At 36.6% G+C, this 22,887-nt stretch overlaps 2 protein-coding genes across 2 annotated transcripts in view; both read right to left on the bottom strand.

Moving 5' to 3' along the window:
- Positions 1-1,432: 1,432 nt before the first annotated feature.
- LOC127629005 (aquaporin-4-like) lies at positions 1,433-9,276 on the bottom strand. The gene is made up of 6 exons (XM_052106012.1): positions 9,170-9,276; positions 8,249-8,443; positions 7,686-7,847; positions 5,300-5,464; positions 4,682-4,762; positions 1,433-2,985 (listed from the first exon to the last, which is right to left on the bottom strand). The coding sequence occupies exons 1-6, from the start codon at positions 9,182-9,184 to the stop codon at positions 2,770-2,772; spliced, it is 834 nt and encodes a 277-aa protein (XP_051961972.1). The 5' UTR covers positions 9,185-9,276; the 3' UTR covers positions 1,433-2,769.
- Positions 9,277-18,933: 9,657 nt separating this feature from the next.
- LOC127628536 (bromodomain adjacent to zinc finger domain protein 2A-like) overlaps positions 18,934-22,887 on the bottom strand; it is a 45,792-nt gene continuing 41,838 nt past the window's right edge. Inside the window, exon 29 of the mRNA XM_052105332.1 lies at positions 18,934-20,940. Within this exon, the coding sequence (XP_051961292.1) occupies positions 20,781-20,940 (160 nt within the window). The 3' untranslated portion in view covers positions 18,934-20,780. The remainder of the gene's footprint in view (positions 20,941-22,887) is intronic.

The following is a 22,887-nucleotide window of genomic DNA, read 5'->3' as shown; positions in this document are numbered from 1 at the left end:
ATTGTACCTCAGAGTATGAAGCTAGTATGCAAAAACATTTAGTCTTGACTTTTTGAATTACTGAGAAAATTTCAGAAACTCAGCTTTTGATAAGCCCATGTTTTTTCCCTGTTTACCTCGGGTGTGCTTAGGGGCCTACATGTGTACCGTTGCTATACTGTTACGAATGTTGCCTATACAATTCTTAAACAAAATACAGCATATTGCAACAAATTTACTTGCTTTGGGAAGAAAATATAAAGAGAGTAAATTATTTCGGATTACGTTCAGAATCCGAAATAATTTTTGGTTTGGTTACACAGTCTTAGAAATGGGCCTGGTTTGGGCTTCTACGTAAGGCACCTGTAGACCTCTAAGTAGAACACATCCATATTTAATGAGATGAACTACACATGTGGTTACTCTTCTAGGACACCTGTGTTAACTTGAGGGGAACTGACTTCATACATCCATTTAAAATCAACTTCGGACCAGCTGGTTAAAAGTAGTTGCAAACATGGCTCAGAAAAATTAAGTTAGTTCTGAGAAAAGGCCTAGCAGAATTTTATTGCAGATTCCAATTGGCTTTATATTTGTTTTATCTGCAATAAAATGTAACTATTTGAAGTGTTGCTTATGTATGTGCATTCAAAGAGTTTTCTCAGCAAACCGTCATGGGAAACCCATTGTGAAACATCATGAACAACTTTACAGTAAAGTTGAATAAAATTGTTATCTCTCAGCAACTCATGCGGTATTTAATAATGAATGATTGTGGCAAGGAAATTAGTCAGGGCTTGGATTTGATACAATGTGATGTCACAACTCAACATGAAGATTGTGATAAAATGCAAGGAAAATTAGTGCAGATTATGGATATGTTTCTGGGTGCCTCTGGTTTGTTCAGGGCAGAAGTGATTAGGCAGAGGTTTGTATTGTGTGAGTAGAATATCGCTGGTGGCGGGGCGTAGGGCCTCATAGCCGGATAAATCCCTGGAAAATCCCTCTGTTAGGAGAGCTGACGGTGAATTACAATTGATGATCTCATCTGTTTTACTCATTCACTCACCCAACTATGTGTGTGCACACAGACATGCATACTGAACAAAACAAAATGCTAGCTGGCACTGTGTGAATGTTCTTCATTGTTTAAGTGTGTGTGTGCGCGTGCGTGCATGGCTTTGTTATTAATCTTGTAGGTCTTATGTATGTTGGAAAGTATCTGCATGTGTACTGAAGTGTGAATGTGTAACAGTACAGATGGTTGCAAACTACCAAAGAATCATTAAGACATTTTAATGCTTTTTAAATTATCATAGTGTATATAGTTAGGCTAGTTATATTTATACATTTATGCTAAATATTTAAATACAATAAAACATCATGCTTATTGTAAGAACACAGGGAAACAAAGAACTGATATTAATATAACATTTAATTTTATTATGCCACGGTTACATATGTGGATCAAGAGGTTTTTTTTTCAAGAGAGTATATTGCAAGTCTACGAAATGTGTGATGAGCAAAGAAAAGTTTAAAACATTTTGTGTAGTGCATGCAAGGAAATGTAAAAGCATAGGTTGTTGTACATGTGCTAGTATAATAATATTCTTATTTGATATACTATACACAAGATTACATTTTGATGTTACTTAAGTGCAGGAAGAGCATAAGAACCATTTACACATGCACTTAAAACTGAAATTTTGCTCCGAATCACAAAGTAAACAAATGGACATATGTACATGAGACAAAAAAGAAAACAATGATAGTTTTTGCAACACCATAAATAAATGAACTAATATGAGATATGACACTTACAGTTGGAAAACACACACATGTAACACTTCAAAAGCTTTAAAACACTTTGAACTATTGTTGATAGGTTAAAGCTGTGATATTCACAATGTAATTTTGCAGTTATTTTGGTTTATAGTCCGAAGAAGTGGTTAAATATTGAACCGAAATTGCAAGCTCAAGCCACACAGGCAAAGGTTTGGCACTTTTATAACTATCCGTGAAGGTTATACAAATACGTCATTCATAGTTCATAGACAGCTTAAGGTAGTTCAAGACTAGAGTAATTCAAAGTGTACATTGCTTCTGGTCAACAATAGAAAATTCTACTATGAAATCAAAATTGTCAGAAACTTTTAGCAAAAGATGAAAATATTGATTTTGATTGATTGTCTTTGCTGGTTAGACATCATACAAAAATAGTCAGGCTCACAACCCTTGCGCACTTTGAGTCAGTCCATAAGAACGGAGGGAAAAGTGTTTACAGACGACACACACATTTGCAGATCGTTTTTGTTTGCTCATTAAGCAAAATCAGTGTGCATGTTAATGCACTCCTTGTCACATTATCAGAATGTCCTCTCATAGGCTTTCACACTCCGCTCAACCCAGGGTTAATGTCATTTTTAACCCAGGATGCTCAAGTGTGTAAAGCACTTTTAAATCAATTTTGACATTATATTTTAAATAGATTCATATACAGGAACAGCTATATCACGCTACTAAAAATGTGTTGTTTAGTTAGCAGTGTCGCTACTTTTAGTTACTCCCAAACACTGGCAGTTCTGCTCTAGAGCAAGGATAGTGCTGAACTACAGTGCCAGAAGTACACAGTGTGAATTTCTAATCCTCTGCCAGTATAAATCCAACCGGAATTATTTTTCAGATGGAGAGGTTTGGTTCAGTGTGCTTGTAAGGCCTAATCTTAAACTACTTGCTGTGATGGTCTAGAAAACTCTCTGAACACTGCTTACTGCCCACACTTTCTTGAGTTTAGCTGTGCTCCAGTTTGTTGCTTTGTTTGTTTCTCATGGCACTCTGTGTGACCGTGGACAGGGAAGATCGAGACACACTAGCTGTCTCCACTATCTCAATGTCCTTACAGGTCAAACAAGCCACCAACTTTTGCCTTGATGCGCTGGGTGCAAAGATAAACTCATGAGATACTCCAGCCATAACTGCACCCAAAACTGGCCCAATCCAGTACACCTGAAAAAGAGAGAAACAGCACAGTAAAAAGATTTACATTTTCTACCACATGGTTGAAAGCATAGCGCAAGCATAACAAATGCTAACTCTTCATAAAAAGATAAATCTCATAAGGGCTTTTCACTCTTTAAATTGTTAAATAAGGTTAAATGTAATCCTGGGTTATCTTGTTTCATATTTTACACATTTATACTTTACCCTGGGTAAGTAATTAATCCTGGATATTCATGTTCTGAAGTTCCACATTGTATATTTATAATATACAACTCGTATTTATGAGGTCAATAACATTGATTGAGGAACAAAGCCTGCAACAGGCTTGAAGCCTGTGTAAATAACTGCTTTTCTGCAGAAACCTACTACAAATACATTTATAAAAAGTAATTCTGTCTCTTCACTCCATTTATTGCCTTCACTGTTCAACATTTTCAACTGTGCAGCAGTTTTCCTCAGACGGTGAAACTAAATAGCGTATGAAAATTTCTGTGACTACAAAGCACATGAGGACAGCACTGAGGTATTTTATGATTGGTTGTCTGTTGACATTTCACACTGTATATCTTTGTCACCACAATGCAGGGTTAACATCACCCCCTTTCAAAATGACCAGAGTAAAACATAGCTTAACTTGAGGCTAAAATTGGCCTTAACCCCGGGTTAAATGAATGTTCCTGGTTCAATAAAAGTTCAGCTCAGTCGACAGAATAATGTTGATTACCACACAAATTAATTTAGAGAGACTTTTCTTTAAAATCAAGGTTACAGTGAGGCACTTACAACGGAAGTGAATGGGGCCAATTTTTGGATGGTATAAAGCAGAAATCTGAAGCTTATAATTTTATAAAAGCACTTATATTAATTCCTCTATTAAAACTCATGTATTAGTTGAGCTGTAATGTTGTTTAACTTAAAATTAGCTATAACTTTACACAGAAAAGTTTAGTAAGTGATTTTACCATACTAAAATCATGTTTACATACCTGCATGTTATCCTTTGTCTTGTGGCTATACTTTTGAAATGGTGAGTATTTTAACATTCAAAAATTAGTCCCACTTCAACTTTTTAAAGGAAGATCAATTCTAAATTAAGTTTTTGTGGTAATTATTATTATGCCACAAATGCTGTTGATTGATCTTAACTTGTATTGAACCTGGAACATTTCTTTAACATCACCCCCTTTCAAAATTACAAGTGTGAAATGTTTCTTAACCCAGTGTTAAAAGTGGCCTTAGCCCTGGGTTAAAAGAAATGTTAACCCAGGTTAAACATCACCTCCTTTCAAAATTACAAGAGGGAAATGTTGTTTAATCTGGGGTTAAAAGTGGCCTTAAGAGATATAAGCGAAGTGTTAATGGCAGATTGAAAAGCCCTATTATTTACCACGCTGTTCTCCACGGCATCCACGCACAACTCACCACCATGCCCCAACAGGAGTGAGAACCACATTACAGTGACCACGAGGAGGTTACCTCATGTGACTCTACCCTCCCTAGCAACCGGGCCAATTTAGTTACTTAGGAGACCTGGATTGGACTCCAGGGGTGGTAGTCAATGCCAATACTTGCTGAGCTACCCAGGCCCCCCATTTTCTCCCTTCTTAAGATAGATTTGACTAGTTAACCAAGCTATTTTGTGTAGCTATTTCTGTTGAATGCTAGTCAACAGAACTGCTAATAAATGTATTGCTTAACTTACCCAGTGGTGTTCCCAGTATCCAAGTATTATGGCAGGACCAAGAGACCGAGCTGGGTTCAAACTAGCACCTGAAAATCTCCCCTGAATCCACACACAAATTTTAGCTATATTTACTATAATGTATGCAAAGGGAGATAAAATAATGGGAAAATTATATGGGAAAAAAAAGTCATGTTACTAAAGTTGAATTAAAAGTTGTTGACAAAAGATTACTGGATTTAGTGTTCCTTTATCTTTAGGGTTCTTGAGAATGGCACTAGCAAAAACAAAAGTCACATTCTTGATTTCCAAGGAAGGCATGAACTGATAAAATGTAAGTCAGTTTGGATGAAAGTGTCTACCAGTAAATGTAATGCAAACTGCATTTGATTCTGCCAATCAAAATAACCTAATAATACTAGTAATATAACAGTGAACAAAAGCATTGAAAGAGAGTGTTCATTAAAATAGCTTGTCAACAGGTTTACAGTCCCATTATTAAAGGCCAAAATCAAGGCTCCAGGCTACACTATTATCCAGCAGTTTGTGATGGAAGCACACATTACCTCAAACTACTCATTATTTGCCATTATTTTACCAGTAAATATACAGTAATCATACACATTTGCACACACTTACAGCAATGAATATTGCAGTGGTTACGGCAAACCCAATGGCCATGTTTCCGGGTTCACTGCTTTCCCTCTTGCGTTGATCTTCCACAGAGAATACAGTGAAACCCAGGACAAACGTGGCAAGCATCTCCATCCCCAGAGCTTGGCCTGCATTCATTTCCACTGGGACCTGTAGAGGAGGAAATAGAATTACATTATGAATAGTGATAATGTTGAGGATGTCATATTGAATCTCAACAGTATGAAATGGTAAATATCCAATAATTGTAAAAACATCACTAAAGAGTATCATCTTAACACAGACCCTCTAACAAAGTGCCCTCTAACAGAAGTTAAGTTTGGTAAAGCGAATTGGAAATAAAGTGGACTCCTAAAGTCTGAGACCACTTGTAAAAAAGAAAAATGCTTCTATTTTGTCATCAGCATGACAATTTCAGTGAAAATTCCAGTTACAAATGAGCATTTCTCAGTATTTGGTACATTCCCTTTTGCTGGAATGGACTGATGATTAATGACATGCAGCATGATCTGAGAATGTTTCAAAGATAATCTTGTGTGCTTTAATGAAAGCAAGAATATTGCCTTTTGTACAAAGGATTTATAGTATATTTTTCAATATTCTAGTATGTTTTTATATCAAAGTATTTATATGAGTTTCCTGGCCTTTGTGTGACCCAGGAGAGAGCATATGAGGTTACTAAAAGTGTTGATGCTGGAGAGGCCACAAAGAGCACCCAGCTGGAACAAAATAATGAGACTAAGGACCTTGAAGATAGACTAAAGCCAAGTTTCTACCAGTAAAAAGATATCAAAAGGCTCTGTGAGATAATGGTGGCAAATAGTATCCATTGGTTACAAAAATAACGAAGGGGCGTAGAAATGGGGTAATGCCAGATAACAAACTGTATAGAAGAGGAGGTTTGGGACTAAGAGACAGACAGCTGACTGGCCTCAAGTTTGTTGGTGTTCAATAAACTACAACTTTGGCATCTGGAACTCAAGACTCCGAGAGTTTTCTTGCATTTTAGAGAGATTCGTCAAACATTTTCCACGACAGATTTAATATGATCAGTGTGACCATTTTATTTATGACTTAGAAATAGTGCAGAATCATAAACATTTTATTTTTGTCATAACTTTGCTTGATCTTTGTTATACATTTTTCAAAATCCTAAATGTCTGTTTATTGCCAGGTTTTAATTTTGGATCCCAATGTACTTGCAGTAAGTCAAGAGACCATTTTATATTTTATATTGTAATGTGAGATCATTCTTTTTGTAGCTGTTGGATTGAAAATAATCACCACAGGATACAAAAATATCTTTTTGGGTTTTATTCTGACGGCTGTTTGAAAAAAGAGCAGTCGATGGGGCCATATTGTATTTAAAAAAATTAAAATAAAAAAATTCAGAAACTTAAATATGGTTCAATGAAATACAACAAATGAAATACGGTAGAGGCTAATGTCAAAAGAAAACAAACAGAACATTAATCTATATGCTTCGGCATACATAACCTTAATACATACTTATATCATTCAATGCATTTTATGCATTTAACACATGCTTAAATCACTCACAGTATTTTATGCATTTAACACATGCTTAAATCACTCACAGTACTTTAAGGATATTTATTGCAGTTTAAAACAATAGAATTCTCATTACACGTTTTCACATACTATAACACATATAACAGTTATTTCAAAAACACTCTGGGCCATAATTCATTCATAATAAGATATGATTAATAAAAAATGTACATACCCAGTTCTTGCAAACATTGTCAAACTCCACACATGCTATCTATAGGCATCCTAAAGAATTTTCAAAAGATGAACAAAACCAGGAGCTCTCTAACCAGCCAAAAAAACTCTCTTGCACACATGTGTACACAGCGGGCGTCGCAAAACTATTAAAGGGGCCACATCCAATTTATGATCAGGGTTCAATTACATTACATTTCTCCACTTGGCTACATTTTCCTAATAGAATGAGGTTTGAAGGTGACCACAATTTTCCCAAGTAGGAAGCGTTCCTGGATCAACATCTGTTTTAGGTCGTGGAACAAGATTCCTGTCCAACAAACATAGTCCCAACTCTTTCCCCATGCAACCATTGCCGCGGGAATTAGGGGCGCACCCCTGTCAGTGTTGCAGCACCCCCTATTCAAAATCCATTCCTGCGGCCTTGTCCCCAACCCCAACCTAGAACTAGCCATAAACTACTGTACATCATAAAATTGTGGGGAAGGTTGGTCAGAATGTTGTTCAAACCCCAACTCTAAGTCTAACCCTAAGAATATTGGTGAAATAAATTAAGACGTGTGAGTTGGTTTAAACTCAATGCCCTTTAAAACCAACTAATCCCTATGTCATTCTTCAACTATACCTTGTTGATGTAGTTCTGTGCAGTGGACTTCAGGGGCAGGATGAGGTAGAGTATCCCAGTTGAGAGGATGCCCCCCAAACACTGGGCTACCAGATAAACTACAGCCCTCAAGACATCCACCTTCCGTGTCGCCAAAAGTGCCACAGTTATTGCAGGATTTACCTGAAAATAAGAAAAAAGCAATAAAGAAATTGACAAAGCATTCTCAAATACTCTTACTCAATTTATTTACTTGCTAAAATCAGTTTTGATTCCCAGAGAACACACAAACTGATAAAATACATATCTCAAGTGCATTGTAAGTCGCTTTTAAGCATCTGCCAAATGAAAAGTAAAAATGGTTTCACAGGTGTTAAGAGCCTGTTCTTTCAATTTAGAGCAAAATACCTGGAAAGTTACAATATCATTTATTAATTTAGCAAGATTTTTGAAAGCGACTTATATTTTTCAGTTTGTGTGTTCCTTGGATACTGAACCCATGACCTTGTTGCTGTTAGTGCCATGCTTTGCCATATTTGAACCACAGTAACAAAAAACTTGAAGATTAAATCATAGTTCTTTACCTGAGCCCCACTGATTTCACCAAAACAATATCCCAGAACCACAGTTGCCATACCAGCAGCCAGTGCTGGGTAGATGGGCCCTGGGGAGACCCCGTCCGGACCCGGCACTAAAGAACCCAACACGGCAGACACAAAGACCAGGGAACCCAGAATCTCTGCCAGAATCCCCTGCCAAAACTGACGGCTCCTCAGCTCCTGTTGTGTGTGTGTGTGTGTGTGTGTGTGTGTGTGTGAGAGAGAGAGAGAGAGAGAGAGAGAGAGAGAGAAAAGAATGGACATTGATGGAAAAACCTGTGATACCATTTAGGGATGCTTGAACTCCATTAATAACATCCAAACAATTTTTATCTATATCTATATCTAAATTTGTGTCTAATCCAAACTAGTCTAAATGTAAGCCTAAAGTCAAACTTTAAGGCAATAAAAATATCTTAACATGAACATTTTTGATAAACTTCCTACAAAGCATATCAACACAAATTATAATTTGTTGAAGACAAATTATCATTGAAACATACGTTATATATTTTACATGATTCAGAGAAGCTAAATAACTCAGAAGTACTTCTGACAGACAACTGCTCAAAAAAGAAAGAAAAAAGAAAATATAAAAAATATATTTTGAATCAGTTCACAATAAAATAAAAAAATGTCTCTTAGTAAAATTGCATTTATCCTCCTATTTAAGAGATCATTTTTATCTGGAAAGACGTTATTGAAATCTATTGACACAATTTCGCCACTACCAAAAACTACATAGATGTTAACAAAACTTTCAAGTTACTTGGCATTTCATCATTAATTCGCCCTAAACCCTGATGATTCACAGAAAGTGGATCCACATCAAACTGGATGCTAACTGCAATTGAATCGATTTAAACAAAATCCTTCAATCAATTAATGTGCAATATTCATCCTTACCTGTCTGATTCCCATTCCAGGATGTTTTATAATCCTTCAGTCACTCTGTATGTCACTCTTGATAGTTGTGTGTGTATGCCCTGTTTGTGTGTGTGTGTAGTGAGGGCATGAATTTGGGATGGAAGGGTGTCTTCTATCAGAAAGAGACTAATTAATTCCAGTGGAGGAGACTACAGGAGGCCTTGGCACAAAGGGATCACCCCACCCTTTGTCCTGGATAATGCTGCTTATGAGCACTCGCACGCTGATAAACCTTCACACTGGTTGCCATGAGGTATTCACACAGCATGTATGATAAACATAGACTTCAATTGGACTTGTGAAGGTTTAATTCTGTACAACAACCACCAAAGGCAGCATCCTCTCCTATCTATATGCTACAGGTTACTTGATGCACCGGCTGTGGTGTAATTTCTTGGTTCTTTTAACTGACATGCACTTAGGGTATAAATGATGGTCTTTGAGGTTTTGGAGAGACTTGCAGTTATAATTGATTTTATTTTATTTCTTTTTTTATTATCACAATTTGTGCTTTGGTGACATCATTCTTAAATTATAAACGAATAAAAACACAGCACATATGCATTTATTATCCTCTGTTTCTCTCCTTTCATCATTCAACATGTGAAGTACTGTGATCATTACCATGGTGACACCATTTGGCTGGATTCAGTTGCCATGACACCTATTATGATGCTGCAATGCTAGATGGCTCTTTTAAGTGGCCTGTATGACATGTTGAGCTAAACATGCAATGTTTTATTGACCTTTAAATTGGGCATGAATTCAAGTACTCCAACAAATATTTATTTCAGTCTAATTCATATTAATGAAATAAAGTTTTGTTAAAATTTTTTAGCTATCTATCTATCTCTCTATCCATCCATATATCATATGTCTGTCTATCCATCCATCTATCATCTGTCTGTCTATCATCCATCCATCATCTGTCTGTCTGTCCATCCATCCATCCAACCATCCATCATCTCTTTGTCTGTCTATCTATCTATCTATCTATCTATCTATCTATCTATCTATCTATCTATCTATCTATCTATCTATCTATCTATCTATCTATCTATCTATCTATCTATCTACCTACCTACCTGTCTGTCTGTCTGTCTGTCTGTCTGTCTGTCTGCCTGTCTATCATCCATCCATCCCTATGCCTGTCTGTCCGTCCATCCATCCATCCGTCCGTCTTTCTGTCTGTCTGTCTGTCTGTTGGACAGGAATCTTGTTCCACAACTTATATAGATATAGGGCTCTGTTTTTTTCAAATGCAGAATGCTGACACCAACAGTTTACACACAAGCATATGCACGCACACACACACACACACACACACACACACACACACACAGCGGACTGACTGCACAAAGTGCATCACACACTGGATGAAACTGCCAGCTAAGAGGTGGGTAAAAGAGAAAGAGCAAAGAGAGACATCTACAGTGGCCACAAAAAATATTTGGACATTTAAGTCACACTTAAAAATAAATGTCATTGAATTAGATTTTCTAACCATTGTCTTGGAATATCGTGATGAATCTCTCTAAGTTGTAAGAAAACTCTCGGAGTCTTGAGTTCCAGATGCCAAAATTGTAGTTTATTGAACACCAACAAACATGAGACCGGCCAGCTGTCCGTTCTGACTGTCTTAGTCCAAAACCTCCTCTTCTATACAGTTTGTTATCTGGCATTACCTCATTTCTGTGCCCCTTTGTTATTTTTGTAACCAATGGATACTATTTGCCACCATTATCTCACAGAGCCTTTTGATATCTTTTTACTGGTAGAAACTTGGCTTTAGTCTATCTTCAAGGTCCTTAGTCTCATTATTTTGTTACAGCTGGGTGCTCTTTGTGGCCTCTGCAGCAACAACAATTTTAGTAACCTCATATGCTCTCTCCTGGGTCACACAAAGGCCAGGAAACTCATATAAGTATTTTGATATATAAGAAACATACTAGAATATTGAAAAATATACTATACCATCAGAAAACAAATGATGCTAGAAATGTTCTCAGCCATTTTGCAAGTACTTTAAGTCAACTGTAATTTTGAGGGGATATATGAATTGAGTACCCCTCAAGTTCACACAGGAGTACTAGCAGAGCAATCACTGCTGTAGTTCACCACATGCGCTATAAACATAAGAACATGTTCCACTAATGTTTGACAGCCAGTAAGTATCCAGATACATTTCATCTTACAGTTTTTCCTCAAACACTTTGGCTCAATTCTCAAATGAGAATGTTTTTTTTTTTTCAAAACCTTAAGTTCAAATCTCTGTTTCTTGTAGTTTCTTGTTCACACCAGATTTGAATTTCTTATTCATTTAAGCAAATTGCTTGTGTTTTGGCACATGTGTGCAAAAGAGTAAGTACAATTGTCTACAATTTGCACAATAACTAAATGCACATGGCTTGCTGATCAAAACTGATGAGTTGATTCTCAGTGAAACTGTCATACTCTTCACAACTTCTAAACGTTCTTTCACATGCAAAATGATAAATATATATGACATGGAATGTTTTTTCATTGTTGTGGGTTTTTTTTTTTTTTGGCATGGATGTCATTTTGTTGCAATTTTCTGTTCACTATATTTTATTTTACATATAAGAAATTTGTAAAAATGAACATGTGAATTTTCTTTTTACATGTAAGACATTACAACAAAAATAAATGTTCTGTTTACATTCAAATGTGCATATCCTTTTTCTGCATACTACAGTATTGTACAATACTGACTTTTCCCAGTAAACTTTTACCTATTGTTGAAATCGGTATCTAAAATGCTCAGTGTGATACACAATAGCATTCAGCTAGACAGAACTGACATTCTTGTATAATACAGTAAGCATTCAGTGTCAACAAAAAAGTAGAACAAAAATGAATTTTTAATATTTAAAACATTTCGGCTCAGTACGACTCACGCGATGACAAAAAACTTTTTATGCTGGAGTCATGTGACGCCGTGCGGCTTGGACGTGTGAACGGCGAACTCTGCACACTTTGCTAGTTTTAATCCCTTTTATGACATAAACCAGTGAGATTCGACACACTCTGTTCCATAACTGTTCTAGGAGGACAATGTGTCAAAGAATTCAAAATATTAGGGCTCTGGAGACATTAAAAGACACCTACGTGCTCAAGCTGACACCCCCGAGCTGACCGCAAGTTTGGGAGTCGAGAGAAGCGGGAAATGCAGCGAGAGATGCTGAACATGTCGGCAATGCTGACGAAGGTCGTTGCTGACTTGGAGGATCTTGCTGTGATACGTCGATCGATCACTGCCATGGAGGCGAATTTCACTGAGGTGGTCACAAGAATGGGTGATGATGAGAAACGGATTGATTTTCTGGAGTCATCAGATAGGGAATTATCTGCTAATCCCCTAGCGACCAAGGTGGATTTATTTTGTATTTATACCTGTGTATACTTTCATTTTTCATTTTTGGAGCACTGGATGTTTGTAGTGTGTGTGTGTGTGTGTGTGTGTGTGTGTGCTATAAGACACACACATTTGCTATAATTTGATTCTCTGTGTGTATGTTCTTTTTCTTTAATCTTGTTTTTTGAATCAATAAAATATTAATATATAGGGGAGACCGGGGAGTGTTGTAACACTGGGTTAGTTGTAACGCTGTCAGTTTGACCAATCAGAAAAGAGCTGCGATGATGTCATCAATATCGTAGACTCCAATTTCCTTTTCGAGCTCACATGAGAAGTTGCATGTCTCTGTTAGAAACACTGAGAATTTTATAACCAAAAAACTGATTTTCAGGTAAAAAGTATTTTTTTTTATCAAGATTATTTTTTGCCTAGCTTTCATTCTATTGTAGATACAATGTTGCAACTTATATCACCTAAAGTAGCCGTTTCTCTAGTTTAATTTCATGCTTAGCATTCATGCTAACTTTAAACCCACATACCTTAAACAGTTAGCTATGTAATGGCTGGTTGTTGTGGGGATTGTTGTAACAGTTCATGAAAAATGTTACAACCATCCCCTTATGATGACTTTGTACTTTTTTTTGTTTTTGTACTTTAGTATTTTTCACCTTTTTTCTAGCATGCCTAGGCAGTGGAAGCGTAAGACAGACAGGGGTGTCCCTGCAGACATTTTGAGAAAGGCTGCAATTGAAGTCAGGCAGGGAAAATCTGTGAGATCAGTCGCCAAGACCCATTCCATCTGTCACGTCACATTGTACAGATATTGTAAAGCCGCAAAGAAGCTAAGAGAGGAGGGTTCAAGTGAGAAGCCCCATGTAGGCTACCGTAGTAGTCAGAAAGTCTTCAGTGAGGCACAGGAGGAACTCTTGACAGAGTATTTGACAGAAGCAGCTGATCTGTTCTATGGGTTAACCCCTCGAGAGGTAACCATGAGAGAGGCATAATTAAAAAAATGGTGCACTCATATGTTTAAGGAAAATATTTCACTCCACAATTATTATCCCCATTATGAAGAGCTTTTCAGCAACAATTAGTGTGGCTTGTTTATTACTTATTGCTCCAAAGGGGTCATACAACATTCATGGATATAACATGTTTACTGATCACTTGCTTTTAGGTGAGGAAGTTTGCATACCAGTTGGCAGTGGCTAATCACTGTAAACACCCCCAGTCATGGGTGGAGAAATCCATGGCAGGAAATGACTGGTTCTTGTATAAATATATTCTTGTATAGTGTGAATCTTATTTTAGCAAATTACCTCTCATTGTTACATCCATCCCCAGCTAGTGTTACAACTCACCCCAGTTGTGGGGTGGGTTGTAACTAACGAACTCTTTGTATTTGACACTAACTCACATAATCTATGATTGAGTAATAGATGTCCAAGTGAGTTATATTTGTAGAAGACAGATATGGGTAGTATGTATCAAAATTTGAGAGACCTAGCACAAACAACCACTGAGTTACTGACGCTCAAACAAAAGGTGTTACTTTCATCCCCGGTCTCCCCTATATATTCGCCAATACCACCAAAATGTTTTATATATATATATATATATATATATATATATATATATATATATATATATATATATATAAAAACATTTTGGTGGTATTGGCTAATTTACTGACACAATAACTAAGTAACTAAGCATGAATTAAATGTTTTGGGTGAGTTGTGATGTTCCATATAACAGTTGTGACAATTGCACTTAGATAATGTTAAGACTGTTTCAAAAATAATGAGCCAAAGCGATTGAGAAAAACTGTAATTATATTAACAATAACAATTTTCATTCTGTTATATTTAATCTTAATATTCTGAAAATCTATTGTTTAATCCTTTAATATCTTACAAATATATTTTGGTGAAATGTTTTGTTTGAAAAGTGTGCAATCTTTCTTTAAAATAAATGCCACTTGTAATTGATATTCAAATATATCAACTGCAGTAAAGTACATACATTTTGAAGTGTGGCTTAAGTGTCCTAATATTTTTTAAGAGGGACTGTATGGATTAACCATGTGCAAAAAAAGGTTAAATATAGGGCTCAATTTACAGTATGTTATTATAGAATGTATGTCTCTGAGATTCACTTACCAGAACCCAACATCAAAACTATCATTTGCATTAAACATTAAATTGGACCTTAAATCAAGTCTGCATATATTGTGCAGATTTTAAAAGCTAACATTTGGTACTGAAAAGAGATTTTTAGAACCCAAACATTATGCACCCAGACTTCTCTCCATCCAAAAAAAACGTAAGCAAAAAGATGAAACTGGAATACCGAATTCCAATCTAGGACAACCCCAGTATTATCCTGAGAGAAAGGGGCATGCTCCTGATCTCCGGGACAGAGAACAGTCCCAGCTGGTATAGACACATCATGTGCTGCAGAGCGCAATGAAAAGCATGCAGAAATGCTCTAAGCACCTGCTGTTAGTAGGCGTGTCCCCTGACAGTAATGAAGGTGACTGTGATACTGCAGATACACAAAAACAGCCATACACAACAACAAAACAGTTTATATGCCAAACTCTATTTGCTGTCATACAAATACATTCACTCTCTGTTTAGCTTGAGCTATAAAAAACTAACAAACAAAAACAGCTCATGGTGTTTTGTGTCGTTACTTTCCTAAATCCCTCTCCGTAAAATGCTACCTACACTTTTTAAGGTTAGTAAAATGTAGCCGGTGGGTTGTAAAGAAACAACACAGGATACAAAAATATCTCTTTGGTGTTTTATTCGGATGGCTGTTGAAAAGAAAAAACAGCAGTCGATGGGGACGGATGTAAAAAAAGGAAATGAATTTCAAAAATGAAATATGGTTCAACGAAAAACGGTTGAGGCTAATGTCAATAGAGAATACAAAAAGGGCATTCACTTACCCATATGCTTCAGCATGCATCACCTTAATACATGCTAATATCATTCACAGTATTTTATGCATTCAAGTACTTCCTTGAATCACACATAGTATTTTATGCATTTCTAATCAGGCTTTATGGACATGTATAACAGTTTAAACAAAAAATTCTCATTAAACATAGTTTCAAATATAACACTTATTACACTTATTCACTAAACTGGAAAACACTCTGGGCTATAAATCATTAAATATGATATGATTAATAATACATTTATATGCCCAGTCCTGCATCTGCATCAATGCGTGGTCAAACTCCACACATGCAATCCACATGCATCCTGCAAAAATGATCCCAAACATTCAATTTTACCATATGACTCTCGTGAACACATATTTAATGCAATTTAACAACATTTTGTGTAAACGTTTATATTTACTCAAAGAATTATCAACCGGTGACCAAAACAGGGAGCTCTCTTACCCAAGGTAGGTTTTCACATCTCTAACACAAGAGAGTGCTGTAAAGCAGGTCGCAAAACTCCAGTTCTTAAAGGGGCCATGTCCAATTTATGACCAGACTTACAGTAAATTACATGAAATTTCTCCGCTTGGCTACACAAATAAACCACTTTCCAGACACTATAAATATGGCTTACAAAACGTTAAGACACAAATTTGGTACAAACAATTCTTAGAAATGTTAGATTAAATATTATCCAACATGAAATCAACATAGCATAGAAAGCAGTTTAAAACTCACCAAATGTAAATTTATCAATGAACCAACATTTTGTGCAAATCTACACTCATAGAGCACTTTATTAGTTACACCTGAACACCTACTTATTCATGCGATTATCTAATCAGCCAATCATGTGCTGCATCATGTGCAGCAGTGCAATGCATAAAATCATGCAGATACCAACATAAATAATGACACGTTAAAACAGTGCGCTGCAGAAAAGTATTTCTGAACGTGCATCACGTTGAACATTGAGGCGGATGGGCTACAGCAGCAGAACACTCTCCCAGGCACCACTAGTCCACTACTGTCAGCTAAGAACAGGAAACTGTGGCTGCAGTGGGCACAGGCTCACAAAAATATATTTCCCTAATATGCAGTAGCCTATGCTTGATGTTATCTCGATGCAGTCAAAATTTTCAGTTAAAAATAATACAGTAAGCGTGAGTCTGATGGAGCAGGTGAGTGAGCGAGAGAATAATCACACAAGGACACGTAAACACATGAAAACTGATGCACAGTACGAAATACACAGAATATAGTTGTAACTGTAGAAAGCACATCGATATGAAGACAAAGACATCCTACACATTTCTAGCCAGATTTAATGTACCGCTTTAGAGGTTTTTCTGGTCTGAAAAAGAGGACATAACTGTGAAAAAGAGGAAGTTTGGACACTGTAAATTTAACAACGTTTAGCCGTGGTGCTGTAGACTGATGCAGAGATGCAGAGCGCCAGTTTATAGTTTCGTTATTGCCAACAGATATTGATGCATGGTGGACAGACGTTTTCAGAGTTGAGTGTCTCATCTCTCCCTCACAGCTACCTAGCAGACTAATCTACATGTTTATTGGAGTAATGACACCTGATATTGTATTTCAATGTATGCTTCCACAGACAGCTCCCAGATCAGGATGAAAGAGATGAAGTTTTGCTAGGTGTGTAATACCCCATATGGAATACATTAGGCTATGGTTTAATAATCCTTTTAAGGGAAAAAATGAAAGACCAAAACAAAATGGAGAAAGTAAATTTGAGGCTGGGTTTGAGGATGAACTATTAAAACTTGGGCTGTATGGCTGGTGGTTTGAGATCCCTGCTCTAGAGGCTTGTGTGTGAAACCCCCTTGTTACAGAAATACTCAAACCAGTCCGTCTGGCACCAACAATCATGCCACGGTCGAAATCACTGAGATCACATCATTTTTCGCCATTCTGATGGTTGATGTGAACATTAACTGTAGCTCTTGACCCATATCTGCATTATTTTATACATTACTCTGCTGCCACATGATTGGCTGATTAGATAAACGCATGAATAAGTAGATGTACAGGCAGGGGCAGACTGGCCATAGGGAGAACCGGGACTTTTTTGATGATAGCTTAATTTAGGATAAATCTGCAAAACTGTTAATCGGTGTGGCATTTTCTATATGATCAGAAACATTAACCTTTGATTTCATGTTGAATTCGATTTGATTCTAATTTAATGTTTAATGCTATACAAACAATATTTAAACAATGACAGTAATCAAACAAATCAGGGTTTAAATGATCCAGACACATCCCAAATTTTGGTAAAAGGGTTGCATAAATTGCAGCCCTTATAAAACACATTTTCTCAAGGTAAAAACATTATTAAATCAGTCTATCAGTTTTAAGGTCATCTGCTAGTGAACTTCAAAACATTGAAAACATTCACTTTGAACAGATACTGTACAAATTCAAAACATCAAGTATTTCTCTTCCAGAAAAATGTTGATGACTCATGCTGGACTAATGCTTGGTCAATGACATGACTCATTATTTATTTGATCTTATTAAAAATTATATTAAAAATGCAATCACACAAAACAATTACTTGAATATACTATACATTTATGAGCGTGTTTTCAATTTCTGAGTTCAGTCGTTTTGAAAATTTTTGCAGCGTACAGTAAAAAAGGTCTAAGTGGTGAAACGGTCTGGAGACAGTATAAATAAGCATCTTGTTACAAGCTAAAATTCTTATTTTATTTTGCCAATTATTCTGAAATAATCTTATATTATTTCTTGCAAAACAAGTTGTGAAATGTTTCTTTTTATAAAACAAATGCTCATGATCTTTGTCTTTTTAACCTTAATTTTTTTTTTTTTTTTTTTAACCTTGTCTTTTCATCCTTAAAAAAACTTTTTTTATTTTATTAATGATATTGTACACTCACATGTGTTGAATTGCAAGGAAACTATATTAATACCTTTTACTTGGGTCACGTCACTTCACATTTTAAAGTAAATTGTTTTTTGTTAAAAAAAAAAAAAATGCTATAAATATTTTTTTTTTTACAATGTACACAAAGTTTACATTTCTATGAACTTCACAAGATTTTTTAAAGGTTCCTCATTATATCATCTCATCTTAACAGTTTGTTAATGACCCATATGCATTTTCTTATTTGTTCAGTATCTGTAAAATACACAAATATTGTTCAAATGCTCCAGAGTGAGAATGTCCCTCCCCCTGCAACACACCAGCAAGTAGCTAATCATGATTCATGGCTGATGAGAATTTTAAGGAAAAAAAAGAAAAATAAGAACAAGCCCTTCAGCATGTCCCACACATATTTCCCATTTTAATAAAAAAATGGATGTCAACCAAGAATGCAAAACTGTGCTCATAATCGACCTCTTTTCAATTCTGTATAAAAAAATGATATATATATAAAAATATAAAACTTATTGTATCAAAAGTTGAGTCTATATATTTTGTACCTTACACACATAAAAGTGCCAAAAAGAGACAAGTTTTTGTCTACTAGTTGTGGTTTTATTTCTGCTTACAGTACATTCTACGGATGCACGTGTTACATTATCATAAAACATGATCAATGCCACCTCTTAAAAACAATATATTGGTCCTAAAAAATATAGAAAGAAACAAATTTAAAGGTCACAAAAACTGTACATTATTAAAAACTCACTACACACCACATTTGTTTGAACTTCCTAGGACTGTTTTCAGGTCTTTAAAAAAAAGAAAGAAAAGAAACAAAGTATGTCCCTTTTGTATGGCTAAGAAAAGAATGTGAATGATGAATTTCCTACTGAACAAGTTCAGTGTATGAACCAACAAGACAAGAATAGTGTGTTCTCCTGCGGTCTTCTCATATATGCTGCACTTAGTGCTAAAGTATCCTTTTTTTGATGACTACGATAAAAATATGAATTTCTAAGGGGAACATTTTAAACGTTAATAGCTACAGGGTAAATAACACATTTATTTTCCCTTAATTGTGTTTATTCTTAAAACCTTCAATTGGTCAATTTACTAATGATAAAGAAAAGCCTTTTCATCTGCGAAAACAATGTCACAACACAAGCGTAAAATGTACATCCTTTTTGAGTTGGTCCAGATTTTTCAAAGATACCACACACACCATTACCAACACATAAAACAGTTTAAACATCTGTAGATTTCAGCATCATTTTCATGAGAGCAAAGAGCAAATCTTATCCAGTCATACTGAATACAACAGTGAATGAACTCTTCCAATGAGAAGTAGAGCTAAAATGATCTATAGTGCCAAACGTACATCCATATCCTTTCCATAAAACCCTAAATGAATACAGTCTAGAACCCCTCCCCAGACAATAATTATACAAGCGAAAACTTTCAAATCTGCTAGCTAGTAGAGATTAAAAGCAAAGAAGTTAAAAACTTGTGGCCAATAACCTTTCTGAACAGCGATTAACAATTTTTGTTGGCATTTCCTCAGGTTCCATCATGACTAAACACTGACTTAGTTCTGTTTTTGGGGGGCGTGACAGGACAATAAAGCAAATAAAAAAGCCATATATTAAATTATGGCAATCCTCCAGTTGACAAGACCAATATTCAACAACAAGCAAAAAAAGCATGTGATATAATACGTTTTACTGGCCATTTCATGAGTCACCTATACATCTCGCTACTATGTGGTCTGTACAGATTCACTACAGGCTTTTGCTATTAAATAATCCCAACTAATAGTTTTTTCTTAAGTGTATATATAGTATATAATAAAAAATATACTGAGGAAATTGCTTCTAGTCTTGAAAGCACGTTACGTTACATTTTCAATCAAGGGGACACACAAGCTCCACGACCTATACAATATGGAGCAGAAGGCTTTAGAGTAAAGAAGTGTGTGGTCAAAACATCCTGATAGAGGTGTGCCAATCACGGCGATTAGTCACGTGACATCAAGTGTGAACCAATCAAGTCCTGAAGGCGTACTTCAACCCCAACGGCGTGACTGATAAAATTTGGGATATACATGAGAAGTTTGTACAGTGTAATACAAGGTGATAAGGAAATGTTTTTAAACTTAAGATGAAGGTGGGGCGGACAAAAATAGATACTTGTAAAACAGACAGAACAAATCTATACATATATCTACACAATATGCATACAGAGGACTGGAGGGCTCTCCAGAAACAGTTTTTAGTAGTAATGAGCATCAAAGGGGCATGGCATTTAAATGCTTCATCCCATGCAACGGGTGACATAATCTCTATTTGTCCTTGTTGTCGTAAAACTCCGCCCAGCGGCTCTCGAAGAAGCATCGCATGGAGTGGCCGGCCTTGCCCACATCTGATGTGTCCTCATTGAAAAGCTCGCAGTTGTTGAAGATGAGCTGTGCGTCAGCAGCAAACTCCTCACAGCTGCAGTACCTGCGGCACAAAAGAATAAACTAAAATGTAGTATTCCATACTAAGAACAAGAAACTGTAGTAGAAAAATAAATGGGAATAATAGTGATTTATATAGTGTGTTGCATTTCATTATTATTTTCAATTCCTGAATATACTTGATACTAATTTGGAGGACAAGGAGGGAATTTTCGTTTTTTTTTTTTTTAAGTAGTTTTGCATTCCTTCACAATAAATTTAGCATCCCCTCATAATAGCTTTATCCATCAATTCAGCTACTGTATTTATAGTAAAAACCATATTAATGACAATTTACCATGATTGCATTGCAGTGAATGCTTTGGGGAATTCCTTTTCCACAACCTAGTTGAAGCCCTTGTATCAAAACTGCAATCGTGTTTAAGCCCTGCCCTTTTAGGCACTCACACACCATTTCTTCTGAATTTTATTACCTCAAGACTGATAACTATGGGATCAAATTCCCATCAAAAGTATTATGATAAGATATGCAGTCAATAACCCACAAACAAGGAAGTCTTAAATAATGCCTAAACAAAAGACTCTACTAACTAAATTCAGCTGATTCGATACGTGTGCTAACGGACTATGATAATGTCCTACTTGGACAACACATGGTATCCTAGAGCTGGCAGAAAATACTCAAAAACAGCAACAAGCAGCGTATCCATCAACCACAAATAATACAATATTGAGCAGTAGTCATCGGAGTGACGGCACCTCCCCTCTTCGAATGATTGACTAGAGGAGGACATGTCGATCAAGAACTAGTGGACCAATAGGGACACAAAACACCCCCTGATTTACATTAAACTAATCACAAGTTTTGGAAAACCAAGCACAGGACTTGGAAACAAAAGCAAAAGAAAAATACAACATGAGCATACAAAAAAAATGAAAATGAGCAAAATTATCAGAGCACAAAAACAGTAATATAACCAAGGAAAACATGATTTTTAAATGTTTATATTTTGATTCATGCTTGTTATTTGAGCTGCGCTAATTATTTTGATCTGCGCTCATTTTTCTGCACTTACGATTTTTTGATTGAAGAGCCAGAGGTGGATCTCACGCCGGTGCAAGTCCTACAAGCACCTCGATCTTCCCTTGGAGAGTTTCGCCAGTGCAGTCAACACGTGATGACCTCTGGCCCTGTGTTAATGAGTGCAGAGTTGTAGTATTCGGCGGGTCTGATGATGCTAACGATGCAGTGTCCCTCATGGCATCGGATATGGGAGAATGGTCCAGAGGATGCGGCAGCCCCATCCCCCAGCAAGGGTGAGGAGCGTGCATAGGCCACTGATAGACAGCTTCTTCGTGTCCTCACACGAAAGTTGAGAAACTCTGTCCCGACTGGTCCCCTCCAGAGGAGCCGGTAAAATCATGCCTAGGTTAGTGGTTCCTGTAGAGCAGCTGCCGCCAGCAAGCAGTGGCCCCGAAAACAGCACAATTCTTCCCAGAAGTCCACGGCAAGCTCACGAATACCTGGTGATTGTGGACCACACTGAAGATAAGGGATATGTTAAGCTTCCCCCTATTAAAGAGGCAGCTGCAGCACATCTCTGTCTTCCTGCCACCAAGGGATGGAAACTCCGCACTGCCCACCCTTTCAAGCCTTGCCAAGGCTAGTTCGGTGTTCCATAGCATGGCAGTGCTTCAAGACTTTCAGGCCAATGATTAAAGAGTTCTGCACTACTACAGATCTGGTGCTGGGAGCGACTAAAGTCAACATGCAGGCCATCGGAAAGGTGATGGATGGTCTGGTTGACGCTCATGGAGATGCGTAACGCTGAGAAAGCCGCCCTACTCACTCTCGTCTCCTCTGACTGACTTTTTGGAAATGCCATGGAAGGCTTTTCCGAGCACTTCATCACGGCACAAAAGCAGCAGCATTTTTAGCCAAAGAGGAGTGTTCCCTCTCATCAGCACCACTCATGTTTTGCTTCAACCC

The sequence above is a fragment of the Xyrauchen texanus genome, chromosome 35 (assembly GCF_025860055.1).
Source record: "Xyrauchen texanus isolate HMW12.3.18 chromosome 35, RBS_HiC_50CHRs, whole genome shotgun sequence".
Taxonomy (NCBI): Eukaryota; Metazoa; Chordata; class Actinopteri; order Cypriniformes; family Catostomidae; genus Xyrauchen; species Xyrauchen texanus.
Note: the sequence above shows the minus strand (reverse complement) of the source record. Positions and strands in the feature narration are given on the sequence as shown.